The sequence below is a fragment of the Macaca thibetana genome, chromosome 9 (assembly GCF_024542745.1).
Source record: "Macaca thibetana thibetana isolate TM-01 chromosome 9, ASM2454274v1, whole genome shotgun sequence".
Taxonomy (NCBI): domain Eukaryota; kingdom Metazoa; phylum Chordata; class Mammalia; order Primates; family Cercopithecidae; genus Macaca; species Macaca thibetana.
Window position 1 is genome coordinate 14,952,170 of NC_065586.1, and position 12,896 is coordinate 14,965,065.

General features: G+C 43.8%; 3 protein-coding genes across 4 annotated transcripts in view; 1 reads left to right on the forward strand and 2 right to left on the reverse strand.

The window, feature by feature from the left end:
• Window positions 1-12,896, forward strand: part of OLAH (oleoyl-ACP hydrolase) — a 79,096-nt gene that overhangs the window by 16,325 nt on the left and 49,875 nt on the right. The window contains exons 7-8 of one of the 2 annotated variants that reach the window (XM_050803311.1): window positions 2,076-2,158; window positions 3,128-4,448. The exons of the other annotated variant lie outside the window; for it this stretch is intronic. Of the exons in view, the coding sequence (XP_050659268.1) occupies window positions 2,076-2,158; window positions 3,128-3,270 (226 nt within the window). The 3' untranslated portion in view covers window positions 3,271-4,448. Of the gene's footprint in view, window positions 1-2,075; window positions 2,159-3,127; window positions 4,449-12,896 lie in introns of those variants that run through there. 2 annotated transcript variants of the gene reach the window in all.
• Window positions 5,590-12,896, reverse strand: part of LOC126962402 (acyl-CoA-binding domain-containing protein 7) — a 79,484-nt gene continuing 72,177 nt past the window's right edge. Inside the window, exon 5 of the transcript XR_007728680.1 lies at window positions 5,590-8,431. The gene's annotated coding sequence lies outside the window, so the exon portion shown is untranslated. The remainder of the gene's footprint in view (window positions 8,432-12,896) is intronic.
• The window catches only part of LOC126962401 (acyl-CoA-binding domain-containing protein 7-like), a 68,511-nt gene continuing 61,204 nt past the window's right edge, over window positions 5,590-12,896 (reverse strand). The window contains exons 3-5 of the mRNA XM_050803314.1: window positions 9,750-9,867; window positions 9,522-9,584; window positions 5,590-9,434 (exon numbers count right to left, since the gene is read on the reverse strand). Of these exons, the coding sequence (XP_050659271.1) occupies window positions 9,361-9,434; window positions 9,522-9,584; window positions 9,750-9,867 (255 nt within the window). The 3' untranslated portion in view covers window positions 5,590-9,360. The remainder of the gene's footprint in view (window positions 9,435-9,521; window positions 9,585-9,749; window positions 9,868-12,896) is intronic.

A 12,896-nucleotide genomic window follows, 5' to 3' on the forward strand; every position in this document is an offset into this window, starting at 1 on the left:
TGTAATCCCAGCTACTCAAGAGGTTGAGGCAGGAGAATCGCTTGAATCCAGGAGACAGAGGTTGCAATGAACTGAGATCACACCATTGCACTTAAGCCTGGGCAATAGAGCGAGACTCCATTTAAAAAAAAAAAAAAGACAAAAGAGGCTGTGAGTCAGTGTGAACACCATCTAACACACCATTCTCACTGGGTCTCCAACACTTTAAAATTTCGGCTGATTTGAGTCTTACCGCATGTATAGCAGATACCTCTTCTGCCTGGACATTGTGCCACCTGACCTTGTCTACTGGCCCCATCTCTCTGTAGTGGGAGTCTGTCCTCCTTGGAATTTGATTTCTAGCTTGCCTCGCAAACACAGCTCTCTGTTGAGTTCACAAGTCATGATGCTGTAGTTTTTCTGTTGTTTGTTTTTTTTTCTCATTTTTAGGATGGGGTGTGGGTGTGGGGTGCTGCTGCTTTTTTACATTCTGGGCATGAGCTAATCCTTGCCGGGATGATTGCAAGACCCACTCCCGTGGACCTATCACATACACTTGGTCCCGCTCTGATCCATTACCCACACTCTATCCAGAGGATAAAAGTCCAGTTTGATCATGGTGTACCTTGTTTGATCTTTTTGGTGACTTCCTTTCACTCTTAGGACAACCAAATTCCTTTATGTGGCCTAGACTTATACCTGCATACCTCTTACACCTTAATTTGTCCCAATACTCCACTTTGTTCTCTGAAAAATAGCCTTTGTTGTTGTTGTTGTTTTGTTTTGTTTTTTGAGATGGAGGTTCACTCTTGTTGCCCAGGCTGCAGTGCAGTGGCACGATCTCGGCTCACCGCAACCTCTGCCTTCCAGGTTCAAGGGATTCTCCTGCCTCTGCCTCCCGAGTAGCTGGAATTTCAGGGATGCACCATCATGTCTAGATAGTTTTGTATTTTTAGTAGAGACAGGGTTTCCCCATGTTGGTCAGGCTGGTCTTGAACTCTTGACCTCAGATAATCCACCCATCTCGGCCTCCCAAAGTGCTGGGATTATAGGCGTGAACCACCATGCCTCGCCTGGCCTTTTTTTTTTTTTTTTTTTTTTTTTTTAGACAGGGTCTTACTCTGTTGCTCAGGCTGGAGTGCAATGGTGCAATCACAGGTCACTGCAGCCTTGACCTCTGGGCTCAAGTGATCCTCTCACCTCAGCCTCCCAAGTAGCTGGGAACTACAAGTACATGGCCACACCTGGCTAATTTTTTCATGTAGTAGAAATGGGGTCTTGCTATGTTGCCCAGGCTGGTCTCAAACTCCTGGTCTTAAGCGATCCTCCCGCCTTGGCCTCCCAAAGTGCTAGGATTACGGCATGAGCCATCACACCTGACCTAGCCATTAATTTGTCATCTTTCTCTTCCCTCTCTCTCTGCTGGCTCTTTGCCCTTTGACTGGTTCTTTTCTATTCATTCAGCTTTCAGATCCTCTCCCTTTCCCCAGGAGATCTGCCTTGATCCTATCCCCACCTCCACCCTCCTGCCAAGACTTCTCCTTCTCTTGGACTTTGTAGCACCTTCCCTCTCTCTCTAGTTGAATGATTGTTTCCGTAATGTCTGTCTCCCAGCCAGTCTCTCAGCTGCAGGAGGGAAGGGACTGTGTTTGTTTCTCCACGTGCCCCTAGTGTCTAGCGCAGCACTGAGCCTCTGACTCAATAAACATGTTTGCTGCTGTTGTGAGGTTCTGTGCAGAGCAACCCTCTGCTGGGTCAATGAGAGCTGACAGTTACCAAAGAGGTCTTTGTTTCTGATGACAGTTTAAAGGACTGGCTCCACCAGCCTTACCTTGAGTTGAACTGTGTGCCCCCCAGTGCCATCCTGCTGCCACTTGTCACATCCTAGAAGTTAGATATTGGAAATTAGCCTCCACACTGAGTCTCAGGCAGGCTCTGACAGGTAGAAATGCCATTGGTGAAAAATGTTTTACACTGCTAGAAGTAGCCAAAGAAAAGAAGTGAACCCACCCTAAGTTTCATTGACATTAGGAACAGGAAAAGATTCTGGGATGTTGATTTTGAACAATTACTAACTGGCTCTTTTATGTTTACAGCTCTAACATACCATCTAAGGCTGTTCTTTCTTGTGACTTAACATGTTTTGTTGGATCTGAAGACATAGCAAAGGACGTGGAAGGTGAAATTATTTTTAGTCTCGGGTATTGTATTGAAATATATATTTGATGACTTTAACCTGTCACCCAGGCTGGAGTGCAATGGCGCAATCTTAGCTCATTGCAACCTCTGCCAGGCCAGCTTTTAAATTTTTTTTATTTTTAATTTTTTGGTTACATAGTAGGTGTATATATTTATGTTTGATGGTTTTTGACCAATGTCAACTAGCAGTTACTGCAATGAGCAAAAAATTAGTTGAAGTTGTATTTAGTATAAAAGGAGAGATGTTGGTCTTATGTAAAATAAGAGAACTGCTGTATACTGATAGGTCTCAAAGAAATAAAAAATGCAGGACACCTAGTATAAAAGTTAAAGAAAGAGGAAAGACACATGAAACACAGCTTAACAGTCAAAGACAGGTTTTCTTTAGATAAAACCTGAGAGGGGCTCCTGGCCGATTTCAGTCAGGAGCACTTTCTCTTACAGATGAAAAGTATATACTGGTTTTAGGGTGATGGGCTTATTACAAGCTTGGAATGTTCTGTGTGAGGGAGAAGTTTTATGGTGGGGTTGGAATGTCTCTGGGAGGAGGGGAGGTTATCTTGGGGCAGATATCTTTCTGGCAGCCAGAAGCAGGGTTATCTCAAGGCCTTCATCTTCCTGGCCAGAGGGGGGTTATCTTGGGGCTAACATATCTCTGGTTGGGGAGGAGTTTCGAATGTTTCTGGTTGGAGATGTTATCTATGGTTTATGGTTATGGTGACCTCAGCCATTAGACTGATGCCCTTTGGATTTAGGTGGTTTTTGATTAAGGTAAACTTTAGAAGGAGGGGCTTGGCCAAGATGGCAATGCTCCTGCTTTGTCACCTGGAACATAAGGCTTTGAAAGTAACTGTACTCCAGGGTGTCAGCTCTTAAAGAAATAATGTCTTGAAGTGAATCTTTAGTTGCTGTTGGGGTTGTTATTGAATATAATCTTGTTTATTTTCAGCCTGGAAAGATGTAACCAGTGGAAATACTAACATTCACCAGCTTCCAGGGGATCACTTTTATCTTCTGGATCCTGCCAATGAGAGATTAATCAAGAACTACGTAATCAAGTGTCTAGAAGTATCATTGCTTGCCAATTTTTAGATATTTTTCCTTTCACTTTTAAAATAATCAAAGTAATATGATACTCTTTTCAGTTATTCAGCTGTAGCTCAGTTTTATTCAGATTGGAAATTACACATTTTCTACTGTCAGGAAGATTCATTACATAAATATATTTATGTATCTTGGAACAAAGGTCAAGTCAGTAAAGAATACTTCTGGCAGGCCGGGTGTGATGGCTCATGCCTATAATCCCAGCAGTTTGGGAGGCCGAGGCAGGCAGATCATGAGGTCAGGAGTTCGAGGCTAGCCTGACCAACATGCTGAAACCCCGTCCCTACTAAAAATACAAAAGAATAGCCAGGTATAGTGGCCAGCTCCTGTAATCCCAGCTACTCAGGAAGCTGAGGCAGGAGAATCCCTTGAACCGGGGAGGCGGAGGTTGCAGTGAGCCAAGATCGCACCACTGCACTCCAGCCTGGGTGATAGAGCGAGACTCCGGCTCAAAAAAAACAAAACAAAAAAAAGAATCCTGGCAGAGTCTTTTCTCTTCATATTAAAATCTCACCTGATTCTCCTTTATGGGAAGTTTGTCAACAAAATTCATGATTGGTAAATTATCAATTTTTTCCTTCAGTTAGTTTAATGGTGAAGATGATTAACAGGGGAAACGCTTGAAGTAAATGATTGTTTCAACAACACACCATGGCTCAAAGCTTGGTCTCATTTTTTCAAATGTAGAATAGCCCGTATAGTAAGAAAATGTAATCTACTGCTTTCTTAAAAGAAGATAGCCCTAAATAATTATTGTCACCTGTACAAGCATGTCCTCAGAATGCTTATACCCCAGCCCTCTAAGGAGTTTCTTCCACATCACTTGCTTGGGGGGGTCTCTGCCACCCTGGCATGACTGGCTGGGACCTGGGTCCAGTCCCCCCAGTGGACAACCAATCTAGAGTCTGGCCCATGACAAAGGGAGTGGCCAAGCACAAATGTCGCACCTAAGAGGCTGCCTCAGCCTCACTCAGCAATAACTTGAACTTGACTTAGGGAGAAAGCACAACAGCTGGAAGTAAACAGGAATGAAGAGAAAAAGAAAAGCAGAAATAGGAGCCAGGCACAGTGGCTCAACACCTGGAATCCCAGCACTTTGGGAGGCTGAGTAGGAGGATCATTTCCGGTCAGGAGTGTGGGAGACCCCTGTCTCTACAAAAGATTTTAAAAATCAGCCAGGCATGGTGGTGTGCACCTGTGGTCCCGGCTACTTGGAAGGCTGAGACTGAAAGATTGCTTGAGCCCAGGAGGCCAAGGCTGCAGTGAGCTAGGATCATGTCATTGCATTCCAGCCTGAGTGACAGAGTGAGACCCTATCTCAAAAAATAAAAGTACATAAGGTCTTAGTAAATAAGATCAGTAAATAAGATTAAAGAAAATGCATACAGGTGGTATTTTCTGAAATTTATCACTCTTTTTTAAAAAAGTACAAAAAATATAAAATTAACTATTTGGGGAAGGCACTTTGAGTTAGAATTCATGTAATAAATTTAGGCTACAAATAGTCTTAAGCAAATTATGTTGTAGTATGTGTTGTACTTTATCCTTTAATTTGATACTATTTTCAGGGTTCCCTTACTGAAAGATTGGTACAAAAGTAATTGGGAGGTCGGGCGTGGTGGCTCATGCCTCTAATCCCAGCACTTTGGGAGGTCGAGACGGGTGGATCACCTGAGGTCAGGAGTTCAAGACCAGCCTGGCCAACATGGCGAAACCCCATCTCTACTAAAAATACAAAAAAATTAGCTGGGCGTGCTGGGGGGCTCCTGTAATCCCAGCTACTAGGGAAGCTGAGGCAAGAGAATCACTTGAACCTGGGAGGCGGAGCTTGCAGTGAGCCAAGATCGTGCCACTACACTCCAACCTTGGCGACAGAATGAGACTCTGTCTCAAAAAAAAAAAAAAGTAATTAGGATTTGTGATTATTAATTTGAAAAATGTTTAGTTGATATAGTCTGCAAATTGAAGTTTCGTGATGGAACCAATGCCAGGCTTTGGGGTGAGCTTTTTCCCCTGCATCTCTACTTGGTGGAGGTAAAGCTCATATGGGAATAACTTTTAGGAGTTCTCAAGCCCTCAACTGTAAGACACCAAGTCTGTCATTGCTGGTGTCTTCTCTTTGAAGAAATTAGGTCTTGATATCATTGTGGAAGACGTCTATCATCACACGAAATTTAGAAAGATGAGAATTATCTTGATTGCCAAAATTTTCCCGATGAGAAATCAACCTTGATTTTTAAAACTAAACTTTTTGAGATAACTGTAGATTCCCTTTTATTTATATGAAATAATACAGAGAGATTTGTGTAGTCTTTAACCCAATTTCCTTTAATGGCAACTGTTATAGGAAACTATAGTGTAATATCACAAGCAGGATATTGGTGTTGCTACAATCAGGACACAGAACATTCCATCACTGCAGGATCATCCCTCCTGCTGCCCTTTTAAAGCCACACCGACGTCCCTCCTCCCTGGCGACCACTATTCCATCCTTTGTGTCTATAAATTTTCCCTTTCAAGAATCCTGGCTGGACGCGGTGGCTCGTGCCTATAGTCTCAGCACTTTGGGAGGCCGAGGTGGGTAGATCACCTCAGATCAGGAGTTCCAGACCAGCCTGGGCAACATGGTGAAACCCTGTCTCTGTGAAAAATACAAAAATTAGCCGGGCATGGTTGCATGCATCTGTAGTCCCAGCTACTCGGGAGGCTGAGATGGGAGGTTTGCTTGACCCTGGGAGGCAGAGGTTGCAGTGAGCAGAGATCGTGCCACTGCACTGCAGCCTGGGTAAAACAATGACACCCTGTCTCGAAAAAAAAAAAGAAAAGAAAAGAAACAGAACGTTACATAAATAGAATTATACATGTAACATTGGGGACTGGCTCTTTCTGCTCAGCATAATTCCCTGGAAATTCATCTAGCAGACCTAGACAGTTCTGTTGTGGTGGCAGTAACATGAATTGATCTATTCCTCTGGTCATACAATTCCAAATATAAATTTTTATGCGGGGAATAGAGGTGTGCTATTTTAGGGGATATTTCTCTCTTTTTTTATTTTATTTTTTATTATTTGAGACGGAGTCTCGCTCTGTCGCCCAGGCTGCAGTGCAGTGGCCGGATCTCAGCTCACTGCAAGCTCCGCCTCCCAGGTTTACGCCATTCTCCTGCCTCAGCCTCCTGAGTAGCTGGGACTACAGGCGCCCGCCACCACGCCTGGCTAGCTTTTCGTATTTTTTAGTAGAGACAGGGTTTCACCGTGTTAGCCAGGATGGTCTGGATCTTCTGACCTCGTGATCCGCCCGTCTTGGCCTCCCAAAGTGCTGGGATTACAGGCTTGAGCCACCGCGCCCGGCCGGGATATTTATCTTAAGGAATCTCAAACAATTTTCTGAATTGTTAACAAGAAGACTATCTTCTTTCAAAGAGCCTGTGTACCTTCCAGAAAGACTGAGTAGGGGGCTAATATTATATTCCAGACTCTTTGGTAGAACTGAACAGATGGGGTACAGTAGTGGTACAGTTTATCACTAAATATTTTAGTTTGTTTTTTCATTTGTCTTAAATGTAAAAATTCAAAGAAAAACAGGAGATATTTCTATGGTGGCTTTTTAAATGTCTTTTAACTGCTATGGACAGACTTGTAAATTTCTTTTTTTTTTTTTTTTTTTTTGAGATGGTGTCTCACTGTGTCCCCCAGACTGGAGTGCAGTGGCGGGATCTTGGCTCACTGCAAGCTCCACCTCCCAGGTTCATGGCATTCTCCTGCCTCAGCCTCCCTAGAAGCTGGAACTACAGGCACCTGCTGCCACCATGCTCCGCTAATTTTGTGTATTTTCAGTAGAGACGGGGTTTCACCGTATTAGCCAGGAGGGTCTTGGTCTCCTGACCTCGTGATCTGCCCACCTCGGCCTCCCAAAGTGCTGGGATTACAGGTGTGAACCACCGCACCCGGCCTCTCTTTCAATTCTTAGAACAGCCCTTTGAGAGTGATATTATTTTCCCTCCTCTACAGATAAGGCTTAATAAGGTTAAGTAACTTGCCCCAGGTCACCTAGCACGTTCACAGATGAATGAGGACCTGAACCAAGTATGTTCTCTGGTTCACAGTCTCTGTATCACTGTGACCTCAAAGCCACATGGTGTAAGGAAGGAACAGTCTTACCATTGATTCTTTCTTTCTTTCTTTCTTTCTTTTTTTTGTTTTTGAGACGGATAATAATTTTTGTATTTTTAGTAGACATGAGGTTTTGCAGTGTTGGTCAGGCTGGTCTCGAACTTCTGACCTCAGTGATTCACCCACCTCGGCCTCCAAAGTGCTGAGATTACAGGCGTGAGCCACCACACTCAGCCTTGCAATTGATTCTTAATAACCTATTATTATTTCACCAGTAACATTAACTTATTGTAAAAGATGTGCCAAAAGAACAAACAGCTGTTCAAATCTGTACACATATTACCAGGGCGAGGCTTTCTAAAAAGTCAAACAACAACAGATGTGGAGAAAAGGGAATGCTTATACAGTGTTGGTGGGAATGTAAATTTGTACAACCTCTATGAAAAACAGCACAGAAATTTCTGATGGAACTAAAAATAGAACTACCATTCTACCCCGCAATCCCACTACTGGGCATCTTCTTAAAGGAAAAGAAGTCATTCTATCCAAAAGATACCTGCCTTGTATGTCTATTGCAGCACAATTCACAATAGCAAAGATATGGGATCAACCTAAGTATCCATCAGTGGATGACAGGATAAAGAAAACGTGGTATATGTATACCAGGGGATATTACTCAGCCATAAAAGAAAATGAAATTACAGCTTTTGCAGCAACATGAGTGGAACTGGAGGCTATTATCTTAAGTGAAAAAATTCAGAAAACAAAACAAAACAAAAACAAGAAAATAAAGATTTTTAAAAAACCCTCAGAAACAAACAAAAAAAAAACCATGTTTTCACTTATAAGTGGGAGTTAAGCAGTGTGAACAAAGGGTCCTGGAGTGTGGAATAATAGACACTGGAGGCTTGGAAAGGTGGGAGGGGGTGAGGGATGCGAAATTTGGGTGATGGTTACACTAAAAGCCCAGATTTCCCCACTACACAATATATCCATGTAACAGAACTGCACTTGTGACCAGGTGTGGTGGCTCATACCTGTAACCCCAGCATTGTGGGACGCCAAGGTGGGCAGATCACCTGAGGTCAGGAGTTCGAGACCAGCCTGGCCAACATGGCAAAACCCCATCTGTACTAAAAATACAAAAATTAGCCAGCCAGGGTGGCAAGCACCTGTAATCCCAGCTACTCGGGAGGCTGAGGCAAGAGAATCGCTTGAACCCAGGAGGCAGAGGTTGCAGTGAGCCGAGATCGCACCACTGTACTCCGGCCTGGGTGAGAGAACGAGACTCCTCAAGGAAAAACAAGCAAACGAACAAAAACTGCAGCTGTCCTCTCTAACTCTATAAAAATAAAACACAAAATACTTTTCTAAAAGAACTTTTTTTTTTTTTTTAAGTACCTTAAGTTCTGGGTTACATGTGCAGAATGTGCAGTTTTGTTACAGAGGTATACACGTGCCCTGGTGGTGTGCTGTACCCATCAACCGGTCACCTACATTAGGTATTTCTCCTAATGTTATCCCTCCCCTAGCCTCCCATGCCCCGACAGGCCCTGGTGTGTGATGTTCCCCTCCCTCTGTCCATGTGTTCTCACTGTTCAACTCCCACTTATGAGTGAGAACATGCTTGGTTTTCTAATATTGTGATAGTTTGCTGAGAATGATGGTTTCCAGTTTCATCCATGTCCCTGCAAAGGACAGGAACTCATCCTTTTTTATGGCTGCATAGTATTCCATGGTGTATATGTGCCACATTTTCTTAAAAAGAACTTTTAAAGACACCTGGTTTAAGTAAGTATAATTGAACTATCTATGTAGTTTCAGTATATTCCTAAGTATTACAATTCATGCTAATAACAAAAATCTACATGATACATCAAGTTAACAGTGTGCCTTTCCCTCTAAATGTTAGGTCATGATAGCATTAGGAAGGCTTCAAAAGCAAAAATTCCTCATATGCTGTATTCTAAATTCCATATTTTTCTATCAGCTCCTTTGCTTTAGAAATATAGGCACTCATCGCATCTTCCGTCGACAACCCTAGAAAGATACAAACAGGTTATCTCCCTGATTGGTGCATTGGGAAATTAAGAAAGTTTGCCATAAACTTGTGAAAGACTAAAAAACCTTTTTTGAGGTTCCATGCTTCCCATTTGGCTTTGCCTTTTAAATCTAGCATTCCTGGACACTCTGGCAAGAGGAGGACAGATGCGTTTGCAAGTTAACATTTTACTGTGCACTTCTATAAACATTGTTCAAACGGAGTATATTACTATATTAAGTAATGCTATATTATATATAATTATAATTAGCATATTAATTGTAACATAACATATTAATATTAATAATATATACCAATATTAATGTCTCCAATTATCGCTTGTTTGTAAAGCCCATAGAGTTCTTTCAGTTCTCCATCATCTGGTCTTGCTTTCAGCTTCCTCACATCTTCTGTAGCCCTGTCAAAATCAGCCTAAAGGGAAAAAAAAAAAAGAGCATTTTACCACCAAGGAATAGGAACTCAAAGAGCAGGAAGAGGAAGGTTTCAAACAGAAATGAACTTCTGCTGCTCTGGTTCTATCAGAATGATCTTAATTTACTTGAATTCCTAGGAGTTCACCTCTCCGGGGACTTACCTTATATGAAGAACTACAGAAAATGTTCGGTTTACCTTCTTTTTTCTTGAGACGGAGTCTCACTCTGTCACCCAGGCTGGAGTGCAGTACAGTGGCGCTGTCTCCACTCACTGCAACCCCTACTTCTGGGTCTCAAGCCATTCTCCCACCTCAGCCTCCCAAGTAGCTGGGACTACAGGTGTGCACCACCACGCTCGGCTAATTTTTGTATTTTTTGTAGAGATGGGGTTTTGTCATGTTGGCCAGGCTTGTCTGGAGCTCCTGACTTCAAGTGATCTGCCCACCTTGGCCTCCCAAAGTGCTGGGACTACAGGCGTGAGCCACCGCACATCTGGCGAGTTTGCTTTTTTTTTTTTTTTTGAGACGGTCTCGCGCTGTCACCGAGTCTGGAGTGCAGTGGCGCGATCGCCGCTCACTGCAAGCTCCGCCTCCTGGGTTCACGCCATTCTCCTGCCTCAGCCTCCCGAACAGTTGGGACTACAGGCTCCCGCCACCACGCCCAGCTAATTTTTTTTTTTGTATTTTTAGTAGAGACGGGGTTTCACCATACTGGCCAGGCTGGTCTTGATCTCCTGACCTCGTGATCCGCCTGCCTCGGCCTCCCAAAGTGCTGGGATTACAGGCGTGAGCCACCGCGCCTGGCTTTTTTTTTTTTTTTTTTTTTTTTTTTTTTTTTGAGAAGGAGTCTCACTCTGTTGCCCAGGCTGGAGTGCCATGGCAAGATCTTGGCGCACTGCCACCTTTGCCTCCCGGGTTCAAGTGATTCTCCTGCCTCAGCCTCCTGAGTAGCTGGGATTACAGGTGCCTGCCACTGTGCCTGGCTAATTGTTGTATTTTTAGTAGAAACGGGGTTTCACCATATTGGTCAGGCTGGTCTTGAACTCCTGACCTCATGATCTACCCACCTTGGCCTCACAAAGTGCTGGGATTACAGGTGTGAGCCACCGTGCCTGGCTGCTTTTTTTTGTTTGTTTGTTTGTTTTTGGCATTATTGGTACTCAATGGAGTTTCCTCAATTACGTCACAGATGCGTTCTTCCTCTTCTGCCTCAGTCCTACTTTACTACATGAAGGGACTTTGCTACCGGTTAATACCATCGTCTGGCGTGTTTCTCTTCCAGTGCCCTCATGCCTACATTCTTTAATATTAGCTTTAGACCTAGTCAGCTTCTGAGGGTAATCAATATTCCTGATTTGGTTGAGTTGCTTGTACAGATTCCTTTTCACACTAGACCTAAATTATAAGATTTATTGCAAGTGATTTCTAGAAAAGAGGAGTTGCTTAGCCAATTTAGAGCTGATTAGGGAAAACTGTATACCAGTATACTTGAGTAGTATGTTTTTAGACTTCCTGGAAACTCTATATACAATGTACTTAAGCCTGGTGTGGTGGCTCATGCCTGTAATCCCAGCACTTTGGGAGGCCGAGGCAGGGGGACCACTTGAGGTCAGGAGTTCGAGACCAGCCCGGCCAACATAGCAAAACCCTGTTTCTACTAAAAATACAAAAATTAGCTGGGCATGGTGGCGCACACCTGTAATCCCAGCTGCTCAGGAGGCTGTGGCACAAGAATTGCTTGAACCTGGGAGGCAGAGGTCGCAGTGAACTAAGATAACGCCACTGCACTCTAGCCTGGGCGACAAAGTGAGACTGTCTCAAAAAAAAAAGAAAAAAAAGGACTTAAGCAATAAGGCTTGTCCTGAGTTAACTCTAAAACTGGGACCAGCCTAACCCCGCAAGACCCTCAGGCTGGCCCAGGGTTCAGCCAGTAGCTGAAACAGACAAGGAAGTCCAGTGTACTCTGGAGCCTCAGGGCTCCCAGGTGCTTTATCCCTTTCCTTTTCTAACCTCTTAGTTTATACTCTATAAAGGGCTTCGTGATTATTTTCCTTTATAGATTTTTAAACTAAACTGTGTCTTACCTTATGTTATTTCTTAAAACTCAGGATAAGCAGGAATTGTCCGTAGGCTGGCTGTCAAACAGGGGAAGTTCAAGGATGTATGCTAGCTGGCCCCCGCCCCCCACACTTCTTCTCTGATGCCAGAGCTCCCTTTGGATCCAAAGGCCTAGGAGAGAAAGTAGATAGCCCCAGTGTAACCTCAGTACCCTGTGGGCTCAGCGGAGTGGCTGGCTCAAGTTTCCTTCCGGCCCCAAAGACAGGCAGTACTGTGGCCAGGTCCCCCTGACGGCTGAATAGGCAGGCCGCCATAACAACCGTGTCAGCACTGAGTGGTTACATTAAATATTAAAAGCAGAAAGAGCCAGCGCCCTCATACGAAGACGCCAACAACAGCCCACCAAGAGTTTTGCCCAGGCTCTTCCTGGGGCTTGAGGCATAACAACATAATGAAGGAATTCTTAACAGGACCCATTTAGGATTAAACAAGTTTTATGGGGGTCTGAAGAAAATCCCCAGGCCTCCACAAACAAGTTTTACTGGGATCTGAAGGAACTCCCCAAACCTCCATGATTTAGCAGGAAACGAGGGTAATCACTCCAGCACCTGGACCCATCTAGATTAAGGACATTTGCTGAGGCTCCAGAGGAAGGTCTTCAGGACTCAGCCCTTAGTTATAGATTAGAAGTTAGTCACTTAAGGCTTTAGATGAACGCACACTTACATGCAGACATATAACTTAGAAGGCATATAAAGCTCTAGAAACCTCTGTAATCTTGGCAATCATTTCCAGGTCTTCTCCTTGTACCCAGTTACAGAAACCAACTCTCTTCTTTCCCAGTTTATCTGCATCTCATTATTGAGCTGAGAGAATAAGCAGCGCGGCTCTCAGTTTGGTCCAGGAACAGTAGTACATGCAGAACAGTTGTTTTGTGAACAAAATCACCTGTAAGTTGGAGATCAGGGTC